Below are 26,064 nucleotides of genomic sequence, written 5' to 3'. Positions count from 1 at the left end.
AGCCCAGGAGGCTGTGGTTGCAAGAAAGGTCCCTGGTGGCCGCATGCAAGAAACACTGCCCTAGGGTATTTACACCCTGTATTTCTGGCTCCACTAGTAAAGGAATGTTATCTTCCCAATGTGTGTTCAGGCCTGGATGGGTTCCGGCAGAGCGTGGTGCTTGAAGCTTCTGCCATACTTGCCTCCAAGCTTCTGGTTCACCCAACATGCTATAGACATCACAAGGGACTGGCATTATCACCTCCTGGAGTGGGTGATTATTATTATTTAGTTTAATTTGTATTACTATAGAACCTAGGAGCCCCAGGCATGGACCAGGGCCCCATTGTGTTAGATGCTGTACAAAGCCAGAACAGAAAGATGGTCCCTGCCCCAGGGAGTTTATAATCTAGGTATAAGACAAAAGACAACAGTTCAGACAGACAGACGGGGGAGTACAAGTAAACAATGAATCAGAATTGGTCAGCATGACAGGCAGTGGTCTCTGCACTCCAACAGCCTCAACATTGTCAAATGTTCTGTAGGCCTCACGGCAAAGGAGGGTTTTGGAGGAGGCTAGGGAGGTGGCTTGGCAGATGATTATGGGGCACTCCTCCCAAGTGTGAGGGGCAGCCTGGCAGAAAGGACAAAGGGACTTATTTGAAAATGTACCAAGAGGGTGATGGACGCCGGCATCATGGGCCAATCAGAGGCTAGAGAGCAAATGAGAGATGAGAGGCAGGACGAGGAATGACTGTGAAGTGCCTTTTAAGTGGAGACAAGCAGCATATGTTTGATGCGATGGAGAAGAGGGAGCCAGTGGAGGGATTCAAGGGGAGGGTTGACACAATCAAAGCAATGGGATCTGAGTGGGGCATGGTTGCAATTGTGTCTGCGTGACTCTGGGGCATTTCCGTATTCATTATCATGCTGATTTTACCTAGGCCAGGTCGGACCTCATAGGGAAACAAGTACTGTCTGAAAGAATTGACTTTGGGAAAGCAGGTTGCGCCATTGCCTGAGCTGAGACATAATACACACCTTTCACAGGTGACTGCTGAACACAGCATGAACGGGTTACATCGTGTTCTACTTTGGAGCCATCAGATCTAGGCAGCAGCTCCAGCTTCACCGAGTCCCTCCTGTATCTCATCAGGCTTGCATCTAATACAGTCCTGACGTCAAAATCAGACCCAGGGACTTGTACTAGCAAAATTCTTTGTTAAGAGTGGTTAGTCCTGGTGACTGAAGTAGAGCTGTCAACATTTTTTAATCAGAAATGAGGTGTGTTTATCTCCTCCCCTTCCTCAAAAAAAAAAAAAGACATAGAAGTTTTTCATTTAATGCAAAATGTTTGCATTTAAAATTTTTTTTTGGAGGGGATGGGTAAATTTTATTGAAAACAATTTCTTCAAGTATCAAAATAGTTGTTGCAATGTTTTGTTTACTGAAAATCCAGTTTTTGCTAAACAAAAGAAGTTAACCATTTTGATGTTTTTTGAGACTATTTTCCAAAAAAAAAATTAAATTGGAAAAAAAATTCAGAAAAAATACTCTGGGTATTCTAAATGGTTCTGTTTCAAACCTTTGGAAACTAAAGGAATTTCAAAACATTAAAATTTTTCATGTACAATTTCATTTTTTCTCGCCCGTTTAATTGCTCAATATTCTGACTTTGAATCTACCATGCTGATGCCAGGAGAACCAGTGACCCTTTGTGTAACATCTGTTAAGACTGAGAAAGATTCATGTGGATGTTTTTACCCTTTGCTTAAGATTTTTGCAGTTCCAGACTGAATGAATTTGTCTGCTTGGGGCTTTTTTACATCTAGTGAGCTAACCAAAAATGTGGTTTCTAGCCTGGTCTATGCTTAAAAATTAGCCTGACCTAGCTATGTTGCTCAGGGCTGTGAAAAATTTCATACCCGGAGCACTGTAGTTAGACCAACCCAATCCCTGGTGCAGAGGTCAGCAGCAGAACTCTTTAGCAGCTGTAGTGTAGATTCGCCCACTGTCATGCTCCAGTAATGAGTCCTGAATGTGCCATGTGATCTAATTCCTTCTTTGGGGCACATGAATACTACCTTTCTGGATGCATAGGAGTGGCTCAGGTCACAATGAAAGGAATAGTTTTTCCTTCGGGGAGCAGCCAAGCTCCTTTGAAAATGTCTGCCTATTCTAAGAATATTGAGGGGTTAGCCTCATCTGCAGCTACCCATTGTGACATTCCCCTGGTGTTATCTGGACTGGTGATCTGCTAGGTCACTCCAATCCTTGACTCTGGGAGCCAGCCTTTTCCTGCTCTGCTGTAAGAACCCCCACTCCTGGGCTGTTCACGCACAGCCTCTGGCACGTAAGCTGTTCCCAGTCATGTGAGTGAACCGCTGCTTGGATTGTGCAACCAAATGGCACTAACCAATATCTTCGGTCCAGACACAACCCTAGGAACCTCCGTCTTGCAGTGGCCAGTTATGCCTGCTGGACGCTGCAAGCTTATAGGAGTTCATCAATTTAACAAATAAATTGATATGTACCAGGCTTGTTATCCCAAGGGGAGTCTCTGACACACTTCAAACCAAACACACTGCTTCAGGTAGAATAAACAAACACATTTATTAACTGCAAAAGATATATTTTAAGTGATTATAAGTTAAAGCCAGCAAGTCAGATTTGGTCAAATGAAATAAAAGCAAAACTTTCTAAGCTGATCTTAACACTTTTGGTGCCCTTACAAACTTAGATGCTTCTTACCACAGGCTGGCTGGTTGCCCTTCAGCCAGACTCTCCCCTTTGATCAGCGCTTCAGTCGCTTAGTGGTGGTGTCTGTAGATGTAGGTGGAGGAGAGAGAGGCCCCGTCTACACTGGCAAGTTTCTGCACAGTAAAGCAGCTTTCTGCGCTGTAACTCCCGAGGTGTACATACTGCCAAACCACTGCGCAGTTGTAGCGCTCTAAAAAAAACACCCCGACGTGAGGTGTAGAGCTTTTTGCGCTGGGGCTACAGTGTAGACACCGTGGCAATTACAGTGCTGTGACTGGCCTCCAGGAGGTGTCTCACAATGCCTGTTCTCATCTCTCTGGTCATTGGTTTGAACTCTACTGCCCTGCCCTCAGGTGACCAACTGTCATCCCCACCCCATACATTCCTGTTTGCTCGGTATGTGTGCAGTGGTCTCAGTGCATCTTTCCAGGTGGCCATGCCTGCTCCACGCACCAGGCGATCCCCCTGCTGGACCTTATTGGCATTTGGGGAGAGGAAGCTGTGCAGTCCCAGCTGCGCTTCCAACTGTAGGAATTATGATACCTACGGACAGATTTCACGATGCATGATAGAAAGGGGCCAGGACACATTGCAATGTAGGGTAAAAGTGAAGGAGCTGTGGAACGCCTACCACAAGGTGCGGGAGGCAAACCGCCGCTCTGGTGCTGTGCCCATGAGCTGCCGGTTCTACAAAGAGCTGGATGCAATACTCAGTGGTGACCCCACCTCCACTGCGAAGGCCCCTGTGGATACTTTGTTGGCTCATGTGCCAGTCGAGAGTGGACCGAGCCAGGAGGAGGAAGTTTTGGATGAAGAGGGGGACCCAGAGGCAGAGGATGGCTCAGAGGCCAGAGATGCATGCAGTCAGGAGCTCTTTTCTACTCCAGAGGAACCTAGCCAGTCGCAGCAGTCAGATTTTGGCGAAGCAGGAGAGGAGGCCCCTGGTAAGTGGATCTGATTTTGGGAATTGCTGAAGCGATCTGTTGGGAGCAGGAGGGCTGCAGAAATCAGGCTTGTCTCCCACCGCACGCCTATTCTGAGTGGCGGACTAGGCTGTTAATAGACTCCCTCACTTCACAGAAATCTCCCTCAGAGATCTCCAGGAAACTCTCGTGGAGATACTGGGAAATCTGCTACCTCAGGTTCCTTGTCAGAGCTGCTTAGTTTCTTTCCCCATTAATCGTAACTGTCCCACGCCACTATGCCATCACGGGGGTGGGGGGACCATTGCTGCACACAGGTGAGCCACATAGGGGCCAGGGCAGAAGCCGCAGGCTTGGAGAAGGCCCTCCCTTTATTCCCTGCTCACCCTCAGTAGCGAGATATCTTCCATAATGATCACATCCTGTGGAAAGTGTGGGGACAGGAATGATTATCAAGCCACCCCTGCAGCTACTCAGCATTTTGGGGGTCTTGTGGCTCATGTGTGCTTGCCTGGGGTCAGCCAGTTAGCATGTGAGTACTGGCTGTGTTTTAAAGCACTGAATCAGTGTTGTCTGTGTTGCAAACAATACTGCTTCTGTAAAATGTTGCATTTAAACTTCACAGAGATGACCTTGGGAGGCCAGCCTACCTTATCAGTGGCAGAACGGCTGCGCAGAATTAGAAAACGGCCATGAAGAACTAAGGAAGACTTTCTGCATGATGTAATGATGCACTCCACCGCTGAGAAACAGGAATTGAAGGAGTGGTGGGACAGTGAGAAGGGAACTGGGATTGTTTAGTCTGCAGAAGAGAAGAATGAGGGGGGATTTGTTAGCTGCTTTCAACTACCTGAAAGGGAGTTCCAAAGAGGATGGATCTAGACTGTTCTCAGTGGTAGCAGATGTCAGAAGAAGGAGTAATGGTCTCAAGTTGCAGTGGGGGTGGTCTGGGTTGGATATTAGGAAAAACATTTTCACTAGGAGGGTGGTGAAGCACTGGAATGGGTTACCTAGGGAGGTGGTGGAATCTCCTTCCTTAGAGGTTTTTAAGGTCAGGCTTGACAAAGCCCTGGCTGGGATGATTTAGTTGGGGATTGGTCCTGCTTTGAGCAGGGGGTTGGACTAGATGATCTCCTGAGGTCCCTTCCAACCCTGATATTCTATGATTCTATGAGAACGCGGCACACCAGAAAGAAGGCACAGAGCGGCTCTTAAACGTTATGGAGCACCAAGTGGACACACTCCAGGTGATACTAGCTCTTCAAACCGAGCAGCTCCGCGCCCGCCCTCCCTTGCAGCCGCTGTCGCAAACCTCTTCCCCATCCACTCCTCCTTCCCCCCACTGCCAACACACTGTTATCAACCTCCTGGCTCCACTCTCTACCCGCAGCATTCCACTCCTCCTTCCTCATAGTCCATCAGTGTGGACTCCCACTACCCACTGAACGCAACACCCATCCCTCTGTTTGGCCCTGCTGAAGTACAGCACCTGCTGCATTGTACTCCAAAAAGGAAGGTTGGGTATGATCCCTGGACATACACAAATCTGTAGCCGTCCTGGGACCCTGCCTCCTCTGGAGACCTTCTCTTCCCCCCTCCCCATCCCTGCTGATGTATTTTTGTTGTTTGACTCTCTCCTCCGGTTGTTGTCTTTTAATAAAAGAATTGTGCTGGTTTGAAAGCAATCTTTATTCTATTAAGTGAAAGCAAAAAGAGCACTGCAAAGCAACATACAATTATGTTAAGGCCCCTTCTTGCATCATGTGCACCATCACCTTCTAGCATTACAAGCACTGCAGTCCCGAGCATAGCAACAAATATTAGTGGCTTTCAGCCTCAGATTGCTTCCTCAAGGCATCCCTGATCCTCATGGCCCCGCACTGTGCCCCTCTAATAGCCCTGGTCTCTGGCTGTTCAAACTCGGCCTCTGGGAGCTGAGCCTCTGCAGTCCAGCCCTCAGTGAAGCTTTCACCCTTCCCTTCACAAATATTATGGAGCGTACAGCACACGGCTGTAAGCATAGGAATACTGTCATCAGCCATGTCCAGCTTCCCATACAGGCATCGCCAGCGGGCTTTTAAATGGCCAAATGCACACTCAACAGTCATTTTGCACTTGCTCAGCCTGTTGTTGAACCACTCCTTGCTGCTGTCAAGTTGCCCCATGTATGGCTTCATGAGCCACGGCATTAAGGGGTAGGTGGGGTCTCCCAGGATCACAATGGGCATTTTGACTTCCCCTATGGCAATCTTCTGATCTGGGAAGAAAGTCCCTACTTGCAGATTCTTGAACAGGCCAGTGTTCCGAAAGACACGTACGTAATGCACCTTTCCAGACCAGCCTGCGTTAATGTCCTTGAAATGTCCACGGTGATCCACAAGCACCTGGAGAACCATTGAGAAATACCCCTTGAGATTAATGTACTCGGTGACTAGGTGGTCTGGTGCCAGAATTGGAATGTGCGTACCATCTATCGCCCCTCCGCAGTTAGGGAAGCCCATTTGTGCAAAGCCATCCACAATGTCACGCACATTGCCCAGAGTCAGGGTCTTTCAGAGCAGGATGCGATTAATGACCCTGCACACTTCCATCAACATGAGCCCAACAGTCAACTTTCCTACTCCAAACTGGTTAGCGACCGATTGGTAGCAGTCTGGAGTAGCCAGCTTCCACAGTGCAATTGCCACGTGCGTCTCATTTTCGTGTCCTTGCGCCCCAGGGCTGGGGTGAGCTCATCTCATAGTCCCATGAATGTGACTTTTCTAATGTGAAAGTTCTGCAGCCACTGCTTGTCATCCCAGACATGCATCACGATGTGATCCCACCACTCAGTGCTTGTTTCCTGAGCCCGAAAGCAGCATTCCACTGTGGTCAGCACCTCCGTGAAAGCCACAAGCAATCTCCTGTCATAGCTACTACGTGTGGCGAGATCGACACTCCTCTTGACTTTGTAGTTTAAGGAATAACTCCACTGCCACTCATGACGTTTTGGTCAAAGCGAGCAGCATACTGGTCAGCAGTTTGGGATCCATTCCTGCAGCCTGAAAGAGGCAGGGCGCACAGTACAAAAACCATTGAAAGATGGCACCAAATGCGGATGGAAGCACAGGGTTTGTGGGATGCGAAGCAATGCATCACGGGGCATTGGTACTGGACCCGGGATGTCCCGCGACCTCCTCCACCTTCCCACAAGTCTTAGCGGCAAAAGAGAAAGTGGTGCTCTGTGGGATAGCTGCCCAGAGTGCACCGCTCCAAATAACGCTGCAAGTGCCACAAGTGTGAACATGCTATTGCGCAGGCAGCTGTCAGTGTGAACACACAACAGCAGTTTTCTTTCTGTGCTCTCTGAGAGGTGCTGTGACTGCCAGCGCTGTAACTTTGCCAGTGTAGACGTGCCCAGAAAGCATGGCAAACATCTCTCCCTTTTATCATGTCCTTTCTTCCCTCTTGGCTTTGCCCCCACCCTTCAGAGTCAGGGTGAGCATTACTTCATTGTAGTCCCAAACTGACCAAGGGAAGGGGGGGTGACTCACTCGAGAATCCAACAGATCCTTTGTTGCTGCCTAGGCCAATGTCCTCTGTTCCTGTGAGGCTGGGCTGGGTTTGTCCCATACATGTCCCGATGAGGTGTGAACTGCCCCTCTGCTCTTGGAGAGTTTTGCCTTGGCCTCTGCTCCTGGAGAGTTTTTGCCTGGGCTTGTTTTAAGCTATGAGGACAAATTTTCAGCCTCATAACTATATACGTGAAATTACAACCTATAACATTACTATAACAGCACTGCTCGGTGCATCATGAGCCTTCTAGAGACACCCGACATGACAAACTTTGCATTGGATACCACACAATCATATTATAAGGATGAACATGGGGGTGCAGGCTGTTCCCCCTAAGGTACAGAGTGTCACACCCATAGCTCCAGTTTTATCAACTGAAGATCTAAATATTATCCCAAGACTGAGCCCACAACTCAGATTCAAGCCTCCAGCTGATATTTGTGTGGTTGCTTTTCAGCTTGCTTTGTGCCTTGTGTTTTAAACTCAACAGGTCTTTAGTGTGCTTCAGTGGGATTTGGGCTTGGAGTCTGCAGAATGCTTTTTGGGTTATAATGTTTGCTTGGATGTTAGTTGTTGTTTTCAAATCAGACTATGTGAGTCTAATGGGATATCAGCAACTGCTTGGTTTATGCCTGAACTGTTGTTTACTTCACCATTGTTAGCTAGGGTTACCATTCGTCCGGATTTACCCAGACATGTCCTCCTTTTTGTGCTAAAAATAGCGTCCGGGGGGAATTTGTAAAGCACTCACAATGTCCGGGATTTCCCCCCTCCCCCGGAGCGGCTGGGAGGGCTGCAGGAAAGTCCCGGGCTGGACTCCGGAGCAGCTGGAGAGGAGCTCCGCCCTGCATTCTGAGCAAGTGTCTCAGCACAAAGTGCAGCCCTCCCCTTTTGCAACTGGGAGCGGTTACTGCCATGCAGCGTAGCAAAACGGGAGCGAGAGCACTTTGTGCTGATACAAGGGCAGCTCTCCCCTGCAACCCGGTCCGGGCCAGGGACCGGGTTTTGTTGTGCAGGGCCAGGGACCGGGTTTTGTTGTGCTGGGGAGCTTAGCCACGTGTCCGGCTCGCACAGAGCCCAACACCCTGTTCTGAGCAGCAGGGTAAGGGGGGCAGGAGAAGGGGCAGGGAGGTTCTGGAGGGGGCAGTCAAGAAACGGGGGGGGGGGCTTTTTGGGGGGAGTGGAGAAAGTTTTGGGCAGTCAGGGTACAGGTAGGGGGTAGGGTCCTGGTGGGCAGTTGGGGGGGGGTCTTAGGAGGGGGCAGTTAGGGGACAAGGAACAGGGAGTCTTAGGTAGGGGGTGGGGTTCTGGAGGGAAGTTAAGAGCAGGGGTCCCAGGAGGGGGCAGTCAGGGGACAAGGAGCGGGGGGGTAGGGGGCTGGGAGTTCTGGGGGGGAGCTGTCAGGGGGCAGGAGTGGGGAGAGGGATCGGAGCAGTCAGGGGACAGGGAGCAGAGGGGTTTAGATGGGTTGGGAGTTCTGGGGGGGGCTGTCAGGGGGCAGGAGTGCGGAGAGGGATCGGAGCAGTCAGGGGACAGGGAGCAGAGGGGTTTAGATGGGTTGGGAGTTCTGGGGGGGAGCTGTCAGGGGGCAGGAGTGGGGAGAGGGATCGGAGCAGTCGGGACAGGGAGCAGAGGGGTTTAGATGGGTTGGGAGTTCTGGGGGGGGCTGTCAGGGGGTGGGGAGTGGTTGGATGGGGCGTGGGAGTCCCAGGGGTCTGTCTGGGGGTGGGGGTGTGGATAAAGGTTGGGGCAGTCAGGGGACAAGAGGCAGGGAGGCTTAGATAGTCCTGGGGGGCAGTTAGGGGCAGGGGTCCCAGGAGGGGGTAGTCAGGGGACAAGGAACGGGGGGAGGGTTGGGAGGTCAGGGGGGGCGGGAAGTGGGAGGGGCAGGGGCGGGGCTAGGGCGGGGCTTCTCCCGTCCTCTTTTTTGCTCGCTGAAATATGGTAACCCTATTGTTAGCACTGACTGTGAATCAATAGAAATCTTATTGCTCCAGAACCTTTGTTCCCATTCATCTTTGGTCAGTAAGGCACCAGACCTGGGCCAGGCTAGATCTGCGTGTGGGTAGCAGAAGGAGCTCTGTATTCTGGCCATGGGGGAAGGAAAGAGAACAGTGATTGATTGCTCATGAGTAAGGCTGTGTGTCTGTCATGGAGGACCTCTGTGACTTCTGCAGCGGCCGGTGTGGCTGGCTCTGGGGCTGCCTGAGCAGATCAGGCACCCCTGGGCCAGCAGCACTGACCACTGCTGGGGCAGTTTGGGTGTGGGAGGGGGCTCAGGGCTGTTGTAGGGGGTTGGGTGCAGGGTGGTGCTTACCTTAAGTTTCCTTTGCACCTCCTGGATCCTGGGCCCTGCCTCAGGGCTGCTCTACCTTATGTTGGTTGCTAACAGCCCAAGATCAGCTGGATCACAGTGCACTCTGACCAGGCCCCCAGCATGCCCCTTACACCAAGCTTTGCAAAGGAGGCAGTGGAGATCCGTGGTGGCATGTCTACAGGGCTGCCTGGGGGGGGGGACAAGTGGGGCAATTTGACCCAGGCCCTGGGCCCCGCAGGGGCCTCCACGAGAGTTTTTCGGGGCCCCTGGAGCGGGGTCCTTCACTCGCTCCGGGGGCCTCGGAAAACTCTTGTGGGGCCCGGGCCCCCAGAGCTTCTTCCGCTCCGGGTCTTCGGCGGCAGTTCAGCAGCGGGGGGTCCTTCCGCTCCGGGACCCGCCACCGAAGTGCCCTGAAGACCCGTGGCGGGGGGTCTTTCTGCCCCGGGACCCGCTGCCGAAGTGCCGGGTCTTTGGCAGCAATTCGGCTGCGGGGGCCCCCTGCCGCCGAAGACCCCAGGCCCCCTGAATCCTCTGGGCAGCCCTGCATGTCTATCTCACCTCAGGGACTTGCTGACCCCAGAGGCCTTGGCTGGGGGCTGGCTCCATGCTCCTTTATGCCATCAGAGCGCTGTGAGGGGCCACAGCATGTTGTGAAATGTGGCTCCGAGAGCCCCCACCCTGCCATTGTGGGTCTGTTATTGTTTCTATTCACTCGGCATCCACCACACTGGTGCAGAGCATGCAGCATGTCCCATTTGCTCCAGGCCCAGTGTACCCAGTTTGCCTGGCAGATCTCTCAGCCATGCAACAGTCACAGAGGAGAAAATCCCCATGCCTCTGCCCAAGTTATGTAGGACTGGGCAGCAAGTGAGCTTCAGCTGTCCCTCTGATGTGGAAAAGAAGCTGTGAAGTTCAGGCATGAATGCCAAGCAGCTCGCCCAATGCAATTTGGGGGTAGCTTTCTCTGGGGGCTAGAACATTGCTATGGTTCTCCTTCTCTAGCAAATCTGTGCTTTTGGGAAGGGGTGCAACGGGAAATTGGGGAGATCTAGGGCCTAATCTTAAAACCACTGAAGTCAACGGCAGTCTTTCCATTGGCTCAGGAACCGAGTGTTAAATTTCTGAGTTACAAAACAATCCATCCAGTGTCTCTGAGTTACACAATACTCAGCACCATAGACGCTCCACATGCCCTGCGTGTGTCATCTGCTAAATCCATATTTCACGTGGCATGGGCCCACAGCTTTGCACCACACAATGTCATGCCTGCACCAATAGCTGACCAAGTTCATTGTCAACTCCAGGCACTTGCAGCGGGAGGTTTGCATCATGATGGGTGAACCTTAAAAGATCGAGAGATTGTCTTGGAAAGGGTCCCTGCTCAACAGATGCCATTCTGAATTCTGCAATGGCTTTTGCATATAAGTGCACGCTAGGGACCTAATTCCCTCTGAAAAATAATATTTTGACATTCAAAATAACTAGCCCTACATAGGAGAGGGAATTATCATTGTGTCATTTAATCAGAATCACTAACAATGCCAGATTGGGTACATTATTCTTCAATCAAGGAAGAGGAGTCAATCACATAGAGAAGGCCAGATCCTCAGCTGGTGTAAATCAGCATACTCTGATTTTCACCCCCCAAGGGCCTGGCCCAGCATGACCAAGTTCTTTCAAAACAAAACCCACAACTATCGTAAGGGTAATAATACAGCCATGGGAGAGTGTGGGAGGGGAGAGCCAGAGCTGTGGTTGCATCCTCTGAAAATGACACCTAGATCAGGTGGAGTAAAGACAGCGGCACGCTCTGAGTACAGCTGGCTGATGAAGAGGGGTGGCCTAAGAACAGGCTTGTTACTTTGCAGAACAATAATGCTCTGACATCACAGGAGTTAGCGCTTTGGCTAATGTTATCAGAACTGGCCCAACCAAACCTTGCAAGCAGCTACATGGCCACAGCTACAGATCTAGGACACATGCCTTTCTTCTAACACCACTGTCCCCAAACCAGCCTTTATATTCACAAATTCTGTGACCCCCCCTCTGCCTATGGACAGGGATTGTGAGCTGTATGACTTTAAAGGGATGCTTTGTTTTACTTCCCCCTAAGAATGTAAAGCAGAAGAATAATGGGCCCAGGCCTACTCCTCTTGACCCGCAGGAATATTCTTACCAGTCAGTGGGCTGCTCGCTGCTGTGTGGGTGTGCAGGGACGTGCCTGGGGTTAGCATGAGCTGTTCTTGTCACCTATTCGCCTGTGATCTTTAAAAGAAAGTGAAGGGCCTGACTGTGAACTTCTTCACCTAATCCCTTGTTCCTTCTTCTCTTGCAGTTGGGAAGACGTCCCTTATCACAAGGTTCATGTACGACAGTTTTGACAACACGTATCAGGTGAGACCCTTTTTTCCATTTCTGGATCTGGAGTGATACTAACCCCAGTGCACAGAATCGGACCCACCTTGGAGCAGAAATAAGCTCTCTTTCGTCAGAGGTGGGAAATGGACACGTGAACACGGCCCACTTACGACTCCTCGTACAGCCCAGCACTGAGATCTAGACTGTGGCGCTGTTTATTTTCAATGGCGCCTACATATTTGCATCCGATTCTTTGTGCATGAATGAAATCAGCAGGGTCTGCTGGGGACCGCTTCTGCCTAGCAACCCAAAATGGGTGCAGTGGTGTGAACACATGCACTTGGATTGCAAACTGGCTACCAATGGCCTTTCCAGTGGTGAATGACGTGCATGCACTTGGGCTACTCTTTACGTTCCCCGTTCCCCAGCAGTAGCTGGCATTGGCGCCTTTTGCAACCATCATGACATAGTCAGTCTATACGTTTCGTGAAGTTCTCTACTTTATGCAGCTAGTGTCTGTAATTTCAAAGGAATTGTTTTGAGTTCTAGGTGAGTAATGAGAAGTAAACACCAGCTGTGTGATCGCCTCAGACTTTCCAAGTTCCATGCTGATGCTGTTCCCAAAATGCAGGGTGCCTGATTCTCTTCTTGCTTTGGTGTAAATCAGGAGTAACTCCACTGAAGTCAGTGTAAAGCTGAGGAGAATCAAGACTAAGTTCTTCATATCCTAACTCTGCCTTGTACACTAGAGTCTTCCTGAATTAGCTTGGGACCCCAAAGACACAGATTGGGTTTCTCTTTCCTTTCATTGTGCATTCAGACAAAGGGATTTCTCAGCCTTTATTTACTTTTCTTGTGGGTTGAACAACATCCCCCTGGGGCCAATGAACAAAATGTAACTCAATCTAGACTTCCCCTTTCACTGGCGTCTTCACCTTTCCTGGATTTGTTTCTCTCAGGAGGGATTTACCCCTGGGATAAGCGCTCAACCCAAGCTAGATGAAGCGTAGTTTAGCTGAGAGAGAATGGTATCGATCATGACATGTGTCTGCAGGCAGCTCCCATTGTAAAGGAGCCAAAGTGTGACCTTTCAAGCAATACATCGCCTGAAACCCCCATCTGCATGTGAACCCCATCAGTGGCATTTTCCTGGCTGTAGGACTCCTCCTTCTCTGGGTATGCAGGTGTGAGCTGCCTTGATTGTGCACTTCACCAAGGTACTTCGGCCCTGACATAGAGGGTTCATCTTTGTTAGGGAGGAATGGCTGTGCCATTGATGGTGATGAAACCGTGGACAGCACTCACGAGGGGCCAGACCCTGATGCCCCACTCGTGGTGACCGGTACTGTGCTCCATGGGTTCTCCGCGGAAGTCAATGGGACTGCTCAGCATGCGTGTAACTCACCGGTCAATGTGCGTCACATGTCCCCCTCTGTGCCTGATCCACAGAGCGAGACGCTCTGTTACCACACTAGCGAGAGAGCCCAGCTCCTTTGCATAAGCAGTAGAGACTCAGGTCCTTGTGGTGGGGTCTCCCCTCTTTGCTAGGTTGGTCTGACCTCTGACACCCTCTTGGGAGGCAGAAATTCACCCAGCGATTGCTCCAATACCCAGATCTCTCCCAGCGTCCTGACTGGACAGGACCTCAGTGTCATTGCAAAGAACAGGCAGTGGGAGCAGACGTACGTCCCTCAGTCACAAATGGCCTCGATAGCCCCTGATTCCCAAGTACGGCAACTCCTGCCCTTTGGCTGTAGCTGGTTTGTATGTCTGGGGCAGGCTTGCAGGAGCCACATGCTCCAGCTGCTCCTTGGGCTTGCCCCTGAAGTATCCATGTTGTCCTGTCTCAAATGGCATCCCTCAGCCCATTTGCAGAAGAACTGGCAGCAGAGACAAGATTTTCTGCCAGCCCTCCAGCCAGCTAGTGCTCAGAGGCCAGCTCTGCTGCCTGTCTGTCCCCAGCCTTCACAGCACAGCTGCTGATCTGTGGAGTAGGGGTGTCACTCATTTTGCTGAGAGGATCCCTGGTTCGATCCCCAGTGTGTCAGCTGCAATGATAGTCATTGCACAAGGAGAGCAGATGCTGGCCCCAGATGACTAGCATGGCCTAACCCAAAGGGAGTCAATCAGGGCAGAGAAGCAATTGTTCTGGGAACATCTGGAGAGCCCTTAAGGAGCAGGACGTAGGTGGTAGATGTTGCAGAGCTCCCCAAGGGGTGGGGAAGCCCTGCAGCTGGACTGAAGGAACTATCTGGGAGAACCAGAGCAATCCAGGTAGCACAGTGCAGCTGGAAAGCTGCCTTGACTCCGGAGCAGCTGGGGATTCCCTTGGGGTCATGGAATCCCCCTGGTGGTGCTCCAGCCATCATCGGTCCTGTAGCCAGTCCAGTCCCCACCCCACCCCAAGAAGGTGGGTCCAGCCTCGCTGAGGATTCTGTCCTCTGTGTTCTCTCGATCGCTGGTTTGTCCACTGTGAACCACACTGGGGTAAGATCTGTACGTAAAACAACAGCCACCCAATGCAAAGTGACAGGGTCCTGTACCAAGCCCAGCCTCTCTGTGCTAACGAAGAGAACAGACATGCCCTAAATGGCATTTATTGGCCCAGGGGCTCTGAGGGGCAAGAATCTAGGGACTGTGTTTGGGAGCAGGATTGCCGAGTGTCTGGAGAAGTCTCCCTGTGCAGAAGAGAAGGGAGGATGCTGACCAAAGAAACCAGAGGGGAAGTGTGACAGACCCCTGGGATACAACCTGGAACTGTGGGACCACTATGCTGCCTTCACTCTCCAGCTTGGGTTGTCTCTTACAATGCTATGCCAGTGACAAGCAGCAAACCCCTCCAGGTGCTGTTATCACTCAGCCAACAACGTGCAGAAACACACCCAGCTAAATTGCCTGAATGCTCTCTAAGCCTCTCACGAATTATACACAGGGAAACACCAGCAAATCCCCCCAGCCTTGCACCCCAAGAATGTACCCGCCTTACACTGCTCATGACCTTCTCTTGAACAATGCAAGTTCATTAATTAGTTTGCTAGTTCATCAGAGGATAGTGGACATACACCAGCCTTTGAAACCTGAGCAGATCCCCCAAGCACTTAGGAGAAACTCAATGGTTCAGATTAAACATTAAAATACGTTTATTAACTACAGAAAGATAGATTTTAAGTGATTATAAGAGATAGGCATAAAGGTCAGAGAATGTTACATAAGAAATAAAAAGTAAACACACATTCTAAATTCTAAACTTTATCATACCAAGCAAGAGTTGAATCAAGCAGTTTTTCTCACCCCACTAAGCATTGTAATCAGTTCTTAATACACAGGCAGAATTCTCTGCTTAGCCTGAGACCAATCTCCCCACTTCAGTGTCTTTTTCTTCCAAATGTTCTTGTTGCCTTCAGAATAGGTCAGGGAGGAGAGAATCTCATGGTGCCCCTGTCCCTTATTTAATATCCTCAGTTCATGTGCCTGAAAAAATATTGGCTCAAACATGGAGTCAAGCATCACATGTCCTCAGGCCTTGCTGAATCACAGAGTTAAGCAAGTGCTATTGTGTGTAGCTGGAGCAAATGTCTCTGATTGAATTGTAATTCTCTTGTTTACAATTCCCCTGTTGGTCAATGGCTGGTTGCTGGCTGTGGGTCACCTCCTTTGAGACTCACAATCTATTTCAATAACAACCATAAACCAAAATCTCATAACTCCATATACAATAATGATATACATATTTGGACAGAACAATGAGTTTCAGCAGATCATGACTTTATGATACCTTACAAGGCATTTTTTGTACAAAATATCGGAACTATATACAAGTGGTGAGTGAATGTGGGAGTTACAGGGCACTGTCTTGAGGTACAGTGCATCACAGGAAGTCACTCTCCATATTTGCTGAGTCCCCACTTCCCTTCTTTGCTGATTGTTCTTAATCCCTGACCTGGGGGGCACTCCTTCACCTCCTCGGATTAGAAGGCGTTCCCAGTGGGGCCAAGAGCCGGCATGCTCACAACATGTAGTATGAAAGAGGTTCTGCTTTTTAGTTGAGAGAAAAAGGACTAGTGACATTTGAGAGCCATTTCCTCAACAATGTTGGGATCCCTGGGCCACCTGATCTAATCAGTGTTGCAATTGACTGAGGTGAACAAACAGCTCTTTCACCTTTTACAAGCAATTAAATAATACATCACAGGAGAGGCATAGTCTGAGCAGACTGTATTGATTGGTGTATTAAACGCTCCCTCACATACATTATGGCCATGCTGGATTCTGCAAACACAAGCAATAGCTCTGCTCGGTAAATATTTGATTGCTGCTGTCCCAAGTTAAATAGTCTGGTGACTTCTTCTTCTCTTCTCACTGCCCCAATTAGGGAGAGAAGTGCAGTCAGTTTCACACTGCAAAGCACTGTGGGTAAAGGAAAGATAACAGTTACCAAGGCACATAGCATTTCCAAAATGCCCTTGCCTGCTCCAAAATGGTTCCCTTTCAGGGGGCTGCAGGGGCTGCAGGAGGAGAAGCCTCCCCCATACACACAAACACCCTCCCAAGAGAGAGCCAGCTGGGATGACTGGGAGGCAGCATGTGGCCCACAACCTGGACAAGGGGAATGGAGCGTGGGCTAACGCTGAAACACCGTCATTTGAATATGTGACTTTCCCTTGTTACACAGTGGAATAAAATTGTCAAGAAGCAGGCAAGAGCAGAGATTTATTGCTGTTGAAATAAATCAAAGGAAAAACATGAGGAAAGGAACTAGGCAGCAGAACTTATAATAAGAGAAAAAGAAGAACTAAAAGAAATCCAGTTGCATCTGACTGCCTCAGATCCTCACAGGCATTTAGGTGCCTAACTCCCAATGAAGTCCCTCCTCCTCCTCCTCCGTTCTCATTGTGTGTTGAACCCAGTTGTTATGTTCTGTCTTCATCTTAGCCTGGAAGCACTTTGGGGCAGGAACTGTCTCTCACCATGCATTTGTGGGGCCCCTGACCCTGATCACAGCCTTGTGGCACTGCTGAAATACCAGCAGTAATATCACCCTCACACCTAGGCGACTGTGCCTGCACTGGGCAAAGTCCAAGAGGTTCCCCGCAGACTGGCATCAGCAACAAACCCTGGTGCCCCTTTCATAATTCCCTCCTAGCAAGATGGATGGAGTCTGCCGCTACCCAACCCGCCGCTAAACACAGGGAGAGTAGAAGTGGCCAGTTTCCTCGCAACCCATCAGCCAATTGCAGCAAATTTTAGAGGCACTGGGACTGACCAGTGAAGATGGACTAACTGCCATTTGCTGTTGGGCCCTGCAGCACCTCCCACTGGTGGGGTCCAGCTTCCCAGCCCCACCCTGCAAACCAGCAGCAGCTATAAAGGTAAGTCACCCTCTCCTCTGATTGCCTGTGAAAATGGGTTTCTGGGCCATTTTGCAAAATCATCTTGGTGCAGTTGCTGCTGCCCCACCAGCTGGGCTGTCTGCTGAATCAGCACCTCAAAAACAACATTCCTTCCTCGCTACTGGGGCAAGGAGTGCACTTTGGAAGGATCCACGGGGCAATACCCAGCCCTCACTGGACTATGGCTTCTGTCAGAGCTGCCCTTTCATTCAAAATAGAGAATTTCAAAGGAAATGACAATAAGGGAAGGTAGGAAGGTGCTTCACTGCTCTTCCTTTCTTCAAGTCAGACAGCTGAGGCAATACACTCAGAAACTCTGGCTGGGACTTTCCAAAGCCACCTAAGGGAGTTAGGCACTCACAGGTCTTGTCTACACAGGGACATGCAGATAAGTTTCTTTTATGCAACGCAGGGTCGATACTTGTTTCTCCAGACCTTGAACCTTCTCTTCCAACATGGAGACGAGCTTGCACTTTGTACAGACAAAGTCGTTTCTGTCCTGTGGAAGAAAGACAAACATGGCACATCCTGTGCAGGTAACAACAGCTGAACGCTCATCATCCATATTTCCTTCCTTCTAAGAGCTTCCTCAGCTGTTGCAGTAACTACTCAGAGAAGCCTGCAAGATGAAAGCCTCAGTGCCCTCTCCCAGGCAAACTCCCTCAGTTAGCTTCCACTGTTCACCGCTCAGCTGGTTTGCTGCTGACTGCCTTTTTATAACAGTCAGGCCCACCTGGAACAAAGCACTCCCAATTCACAATTTTCAAACAATCAAGCACACGGTCAAACTGATAAACTGACAAACTGTTCCCGCAACAAACACTCAGATACTCACCAACACAGCCCCCCAATGCAGCACTTAGCGTACCTCCTCTCGGACAGATCCCAGGCAAACTCCCTCTGTTAGCTGCCGCTGTTCTTTGGATTCTTTGATTCTTTGGATTCTTTGACCATGGGATGGTGTTCCAAGAAGGAGGAGTGCTAGGCAGAGATGGGCTCCACCTAATGAAGAGAGGGAAGAGCATCTTCACAAGCAGGCTGGCTAACCTAATGAGGAGGGCTTTAAACTAGGTTCACCGGGGAAGGAGACCAAAGCCCTGAGGTAAGTGGGGAAATGGGATACCAGGAGGAAGCTCAAGCAGGAGAGCGCAAGAGGAGAGGACTCCTATCTCATACTGAGAAAGCGGGACGATCAGCGAGTTATCTTAAGTGCCTATACACAAATGCAAGGAGCCTGGGAAACAAGCAGGGAGAACTGGAAGTCCTGGCACAGTCAAGGAACTATGATGTGATTGAAATAACAGAGACTTGGTGGGATAACTCAAATGGCTGGAGTACTGTCATGGATGGATATAAACTGTTCAGGAAAGACAGGCAGGGCAGAAAAGGTGGGGGAGTTGCATTGTATGTAAGAGAGCAGTATGACTGCTCAGAGCTCCAATATGAAACTGCAGAAAAACCTGAGAGCCTCTGGATTAAGTTTAGAAGTGTGAGCAACAAGGGTGATGTCGTGGTTGGAGTCTGCTATAGACCACCAGACCAGGGGGGTGAGGTGGACGAGGCTGTCTTCCGGCAACTAACAGAAGTTACTAGATCACAGGTCCTGGTTCTCATGGGAGACTTCAATCACCCTGATATCTGCTGGGAGAGCAATACAGTGGTGCACAGACAATCCAGTAAGTTTTTGGAAAGTGTAGGGGACAATTTCCTGGTGCAAGTGTTGGAGGAGCCAACTAGGGGCAGAGCTCTGCTTAACCTGCAGATCACAAACCGGGAAGAATTAGTAGGGGAAGCAAAATGGGATGGGAACCTGGGAGGCAGTGATCATGAGATGGTCATGTTCAGGATCCTGACACAAGGAAGAAAGGAGAGCAGCAGAATACGGACCCTGGACTTCAGAAAAGCAGACTTTGACTCCCTCAGGGAACTGATGGGCAGAATCCCCTGGGAGAATAACATGAGGGGGAAAGGAGTCCAGGAGAGCTGGCTGTATTTTAAAGAATTCTTATTGAGGTTGCAGGAACAAACCATTCTGATATGTAGAAATAATAGTAAATATGGCAGGCGACCAGCTTGGCTTAACAGTGAAATCCTTGCTGATCTTAAACACAAAAAAGAAGCTTACAAGAAGTGAAAGATTGGACAAATGACCAGGGAGGAGTATAAAAATATTGCTTAGGCATGCAGGAGTGAAATCAGGAAGGCCAAATCACACTTGGAGTTGCAGTTAGCAAGGGATGTTAAGAGTAACAAAAAGGGTTTCTTCAGGTATGTTAGCAACCAGAAGAAAATCAAGGAAAATATGGGCCCCTTACTGAATGAGGGAGGCAACCTAGGGACAGAGGATGTAGAAAAAGCTAATGAACTCAATGCTTTTTTTTTTGCCTCTGTCTTCACGAACAAGGTCAGCTCCCTGACTGCTGCACTGGGCAACACAGCATGGGGAGGGGGTGACCAGCGCTCTGTGGAGAAAGAAGTGGTTCAGGACTATTTAGAAAAGCTGGACAAGCACAAATCCATGGGGCCGCATGCACTGCAACCGAGGGTGCTAAAGGAGTTAGCGGATGTGATTGCAGAGCCATTGGCAATTATCTTTGAAAACTCATGGTGATCCGGGGAGGTCCAGGATAACTGGAAAAAGGCTAATGTAGTGCCCATCTTTTAAAAAGGGAAGGAGGAGGATCCGGGGAACTACAGGCCTGTCAGCCTCAACTCAGTCCCTGGAAAAATCATGGAGCAGGTCCTCAAGGGATCAATTCTGAAGCACTTAGGGCTGGTCTACACTAGGAGGGGGGGAATCGATCCAAGATACGCAACTTCAGCTATGCGAATAGCATAGCTGAAGTCAAAGTATCTTGGATAGAATTACCTGGGGTCCAGATGGCGCGGGATCGATGGCCGTGGCTCCCTCGTCGACTGCGCTACCGCCGCTCGCTCTGGTGGAGTTCCGGAGTCGACGGTGAGCGCTTTCGGGGATCAATATATCGCGTCTTAACGAGACGCGATATATCGATCCTGGATAAATCGATTGCTACCCGCCAATACAGCGGGTAGTGAAGACATACCCTTAGAGGAAAGGAAAGTGATCAGGAACACTCAACATGGATTCACCACGGGCAAGTCATGCCTGACTAACCTAATTGCCTTCTATGATGAGATAACTGGCTCTGTGGATGAGGAGAAAGCAGTGGATGTGTTATTCCTTGACTTTAGCAAAGCTTTTGATATGGTCTCCCACAGTATTCTTGCCAGCAAGTTAAAGAAGTATGGGCTGGATGAATGGACTATAAGGTGGATAGAAAGCTGGCTAGATAGTCGGGCTCAACAGGTAGTGATCAATGGCTCCATGTCTAGTTGGCAGCCGGTATCAAGCGGAGTGCCCCAAAGGTCGGTCCTGGGGCCTGTTTTGTTCACTACCTTCATTAATGATCTGGAGGATGGCATGGACTGCACCCTCAGCAAATTTGCAGATTACACTAACCTGGGAGGAGTGGTAGATACGCTGGAGGGTAGGGATAGCATACAGAGGGACCTAGACAAATTAGAGGATTGGGCCAAAAGAAATGTGATGAGGTTCAACAAGGATAAGTGCAGAGTCCTGCACTTAGGAGGGAAGAATCCCATGCACTGCTACAGACTAGGGACCGAGTGGCTAGGCAGCAGTTCTGCAGAAAAGGACCTAGAGGTTACAGTAGACAAGAAGCTGGATATAAGTCAACAGTGTGTCCTTGTTGCCAAGAAGGCTAACAGCATTTTGGGGTGCATAAGTAGGGGCATTGCTAGCAAATCGAGGGACGTGATCATTCCCCTCTATTCGACATCGGTGAGGCCTCATCTGGAGTACTGTGTCCAGTTTTGGGCCCCACACTACAAGAAGGATGTGGAAAAATTGGAAAGAGTCCAGCAGAGGGCAACAAAAATGATTAAGAGGCTGGAGCACATGACTTATGAGGAGAGGTTGAGGGAACTGGGATTGTTTAGTCTGCACAGGAGAAGAATGAGGGGGGATTTGATAGCTGCTTTCAACTACCTGAAAGGGGGTTCCAAAGAGGATGGAGCTAGTCTGTTCTCAGTGTTGTCAGATGACAAAACAAGAAACAATGGTCTCAAGTTGCAGTGCGGGAGGTTTAGGTTGGATATTAGGAAAAACTATTTCACTAGGAGGGTGGTGAAGCACTGGAATGGGTTACCTAGGGAGGTGGTGGAATCTCCTTCTTTAGAGGTTTTTAAGGTCAGGCTTGACAAAGCCCTGGCTGGGATGATTTAGTTGGGGATTGGTCCTGCTTTGAGCAGGGGTTTGGACTAGATGATCTCCTGAGGTCCCTTCCAACCCAGATATTCTATGATTCCAAATTGATGAACCATGTGAATTTAAAGTGGATTTGTAAAATTGCAGTAAATTCCCCCCGGGGTCTGGGGGGGGAGGGATGCTCTGATTCAGAATTAAAGAGGCCTTAATTCGATTTAGGACTGGTCTACACTGGGGGGAGGATCGATTCAAGATATGCAACTTCAGCTACGCAAATAACATAGCTGAAGTCGAAGTATCTTGGATCGAATTACCTGAGGTCCACGCGGCGCGGGATCGACGGCCGTGGCTCCCCCATCAACTGCGCTACTGCCGCTCGCTTTGCTGGAGTTCCAGAGTCGACGGTGAGTGCATTCGGGGATCGATATATCGCGTCTTAACGAGACGCGATATATTGATCCCTGATAAATCGATTGCTACCCGCCGATACGGTGGGTAGTGAAGACGTACCCTTAGTTTAGTTCACTTTGGATGTGAATTAAGCTAAATCAACTTCAGGCCACTTTAATTCTGAATTAGAGTGTTCACACTGGGGTTTAACTAGGTTCAACTAATCCACTTAGACAGTTAATTTGGATTAACATTCCTGAGTGTCCCCATGTAGATAAGCCCTTAGACTCCTTTCTAAATGCCAGCCTCCATGATTGGCTGGCTGCAGCCCCATACTGTTCACGTCCTGCATCCCTGCAGTAGGTGATTGGAGAGCCGTGGCCATCAGAATGTAGGACAAGAAGAAGGAACGTTTTCTCTAAGGTTTAGCAAATGGTCAAATTACCTAAAGCTCCCCATTTCACACACTATTCTTCTGTTGTTTCTTTTTTGGTGCCTTGCGCTCAGATGATTACAGCTGCTGGAGCCAGGCCTGAACTGATGGATCTGGACTTCTTATTCAGTCTTGTACTTATCATACGAGAGCTTGCATTTCTGTGGCTGTGGACTCTTATGAATGCGCTGGGCAGCAGACACCGTCCACGTTAACTGACCTATTTCTATCAGTGACAGCAGTTCTCAAAGTGGGGCTGGACACATGGATGCCAGTTCTCTTTAATGCCAGCTGGTAAATCACATTAACTGAGGGCACGTCTTCACTACCCGCCGGATTGGCGGGTAGTAATCGATCTATTGGGGATCGACTTATTGCATCTAGTGAAGACACGATAAAATCGATCCCCGATGGCTCTGCTGTCAACTCCGGAAATCCACCGCGGCAAGAGGAGTCGACGGCGGTGCGGCAGCGGTCGACTCGCCGCCGTCTTCACAGCCAGGTAAGTTTACCTAAAATACGCAACTTCAGCTATGCTATTCAAGTAGCTGAGGTTGCGTATCTTAGGTCGACCCCCTCGCCCCCCCCGTAGTGTAGACCTAGTCTGATACTAACAAACACAGGAAGGCCTCCCTTTTCAAAATCAGCTAGTGATATTTGAGTGCCCAACTTGATTCTCAGAGGGGGAGTGTTATCACAAAATGGCCCAACCCAACAGACCTAGCACCAGTCCATTTACAGCCACTGACACATGGCTTGTGGGGACAGTTTGCTGAGCGCTGTGACAAGCGCTCCAATCATAGACCCATAGGGTTAGATGGGACCGCAAGGGTCATCTAGTCTAACCCCCTGCCAAGATGTAGGATTTGTTGGGTCTAAACCATCTGTCATAACTATAAAGGGAAGGGTAACAGCTGTCCTGTGTACAGTACTATAAAATCCCTCCTGGCCAGAGATTCCATACTATCCTTTTCCCTGTAAAGGGTTAAGAAGCTCAGGTACCTGGCTGGCATCTGACCTAAAGGACCAATAAGGGGACAAGATACTTTCAAATCTTGGGGGGGGAAGGCTTTTGTTTGTGTTCTTTGTTTGGGAGTGTGTTCGTTCTCGGGACTGAGAGGGACCAGACATCAATCCAGGTTCTCCACATCTTTCTAAACAAGTCTCTCCTATTTCAAACTTGTAAGTAAATAGCCAGGCAAGGCGTGTTAGTTTTCCTTTGTTTTCTCAACTTGTAAATGTACCTTTTACTAGAGTGTTTATCTTTGTTTGCTGTACTTTGAACCTAAGACTAGAGGGGAGTCCTCTGAGCTCTTTAAGTTTGATTACCCTGTAAGGTTAATTTCCATACTGATTTTACAGAGATGATTTTTACTTTTTTCTTTAATTAAAAGCCTTCTTTTTAAGAACCTGATTGATTTTTCCTTGTTTTTAAGATCCAAGGGGTTTGGATCTTGATTCACCAGGAGTTGGTGGGAGGAAGGAGGGGGGATGGTTAATTTCTCCTTGTTTTAAGATCCAAGGGGTTTGGATCTGTATTCACCAGGGAATTGGTGAAAGGTTTCTCAGGGCTTCCCAGGGAGGGAATCTAATTGGGAAATGGTGGCAGCGGAACCAGAGCTAAGCTGGTAGTTAAGCTTAGAAGTTTTCATGCAGGCCCCTACATTTGTACCCTAAAGTTCAAAGTGGGATACAGCCTTGACATGGTGGTAGAGCGGTGGGATCATTTTAAACCCAAAAGCCAGTGAGATTTTTTTTTACTTCTAGCTGCTTGGAAAGCCGAGCTGGAGGTAGATAGATGCATATCTTATCTCTCCTTGCCTGAAGGCAGAGGTGTTAAGTTTTTTTAACAAGGTCCTTTGTTAAGAGAAGTGTTCAAATGAGCAAACAAAGGTAAAGGGAATTTACAAGCTGAATTGGTTTTTTTTTCTTTTTACATCCTCGGGAGTAGCTAGTTAGAAAGTCTCTGTTAACTCAGCAGCAGCCAGAGCTGAGAGCTTCCCAGTTTCAGTCAACTGCAGAGGGGGTGACCCAGCACAAGAAAACAGGAAAATGACTACAAAAGAAGAAAAAGCCAAAGAGGAGGCCCACAAGAGAGCTATGGAGCTGAAAGAAAAAGAGATAGAGCTGAGAGACAGAGAAGAGAAAGCCAAAGAGGAGGCCTACAAGAGAGCTATGGAGCTGAAAGAAAAAGAGATGGAGGAGAGAGAAAAAGAAAGGAAGCATGAACTGGAAGTAGCAAAGGCTAAGCCAGATACAACAGCCCATCCCAACAACCCCTCTCCAGGTACCACTTCCCATCCCAGAAAATTCCCCACCTACAAGGCAGGCGATGATACTGAGGCCTTCTTAGAAAATTTTGAAAGGGCCTGCCTTGGATACAGCATCGCTGCAGACCAGTACATGGTAGACCTGAGGCCGCAGCTCAGTGGACCCTTAGCAGAGGTGGCGGCTGAAATGCCTAAGGAACACATGAACAGTTATGAACATTTTAAAAACAAGGCCAGACTCAGAATGGGGCTAACACCCGAGCATGCCCGTCGGCGGTTCAGAGCCCTAAAGTGGAAACCCGATATGTCATTTACCCGGCATGCCTACCACATTGACAAAAATTGTGATGCCTGGGTATCAGGAGCAAATGTTAAATCTCTGGAAGATCTGGTTTCCCTAGTAAAAATGGAGCAGTTTTTAGAGGGTGTTCCTGAGGAAATAGAAAGGTACATCCTAGATAGGAAGCCCAAAACTGTAACTGAGGCGGGGGAGATTGGAGCCAAATGGGTGGAGGTGGCAGAAAAGAAAAAAACTAGTAGCAGTTGGAGCGAATATCAGAAGGGGCAACCCGAAACCAAACCTTACCACCGGGGACAACCCAAGGCTCCACCCACATCCCAAGGGAAACCCCAGACGCCTCCTCACCCCACCACACCAGTCTCCACCAACCAACATCGCCCCGGTGATACCTTAGCAGGGTGATGTTTTAAATGTAATGAACTGGGACATATAAAGGCTCACTGCCCCAAGAACCCCAACCGATTACAGTTCATTACACCCCAATCACACCAAAGATCCCCAGACCCAGATGCCTCTCTCATACCCTCGGAGCGAAGGGAAACCTTGAGAGTGGGCGGAAAGAAGATTATCGCTTGGAGGGACACTGGGGCACAAGTGTCAACTATCCACCAATCCCTAGTGGACCCCAAACTCATCAACCCGGAGGCTACAGTGACAATTCAACCCTTCGTGTCACAGTCGGTAACCTTGCCTACAGCCACGTTGCATGTCCAGTACAAGGGCTGGTCAGGAATGTGGACTTTTGCGGTCTATGACAATTATCCCATTCCCATGCTGCTGGGGGAAGATTTGGCCAACCATGTGAAGCTAGCCAAGAGGGTGGGAATAGTCACCCGCAGCCAGGCTAAGCAAGCTTTCACCCCCATCCCTGTTCCTGAGCCGTCCACCATGGTCCCGTCTGTGTTACCAGAGACCCAAACCACAGTGGTGGAACCGGATCCCCTGCCAACGACTGCAACAGCCGTAGTGGATCCAATCCCAGAGACCCAGCCAAAGCCAGTCCCAGAACCGGAACTGGCAACGCAACCAGCACCAGAACCATTGCCAGCACTGAGTCCAGCGCTTGCAAACCCGTCTACAACTCCAATGCCAGAGGGCACCAGCGAGCCTGAACTGGCAGAAGCATCAGATAACCCTAC

The 26,064-nt window shown here is 49.5% G+C and overlaps 1 protein-coding gene across 1 annotated transcript in view; it reads left to right on the top strand.

The window, feature by feature from the left end:
• The window catches only part of RAB6B (RAB6B, member RAS oncogene family), a 155,310-nt gene that overhangs the window by 69,656 nt on the left and 59,590 nt on the right, over window positions 1-26,064 (top strand). The window contains exon 2 of the mRNA XM_054038846.1: window positions 11,870-11,928. Within this exon, the coding sequence (XP_053894821.1) occupies window positions 11,870-11,928 (59 nt within the window). The remainder of the gene's footprint in view (window positions 1-11,869; window positions 11,929-26,064) is intronic.

This window comes from Malaclemys terrapin, chromosome 9, assembly GCF_027887155.1.
Source record: "Malaclemys terrapin pileata isolate rMalTer1 chromosome 9, rMalTer1.hap1, whole genome shotgun sequence".
Lineage (NCBI taxonomy): Eukaryota > Metazoa > Chordata > Testudines > Emydidae > Malaclemys > Malaclemys terrapin.
The sequence above is the reverse complement of the archived record's forward strand: the minus strand, read 5'-3'. Positions and strand labels throughout refer to the sequence as shown.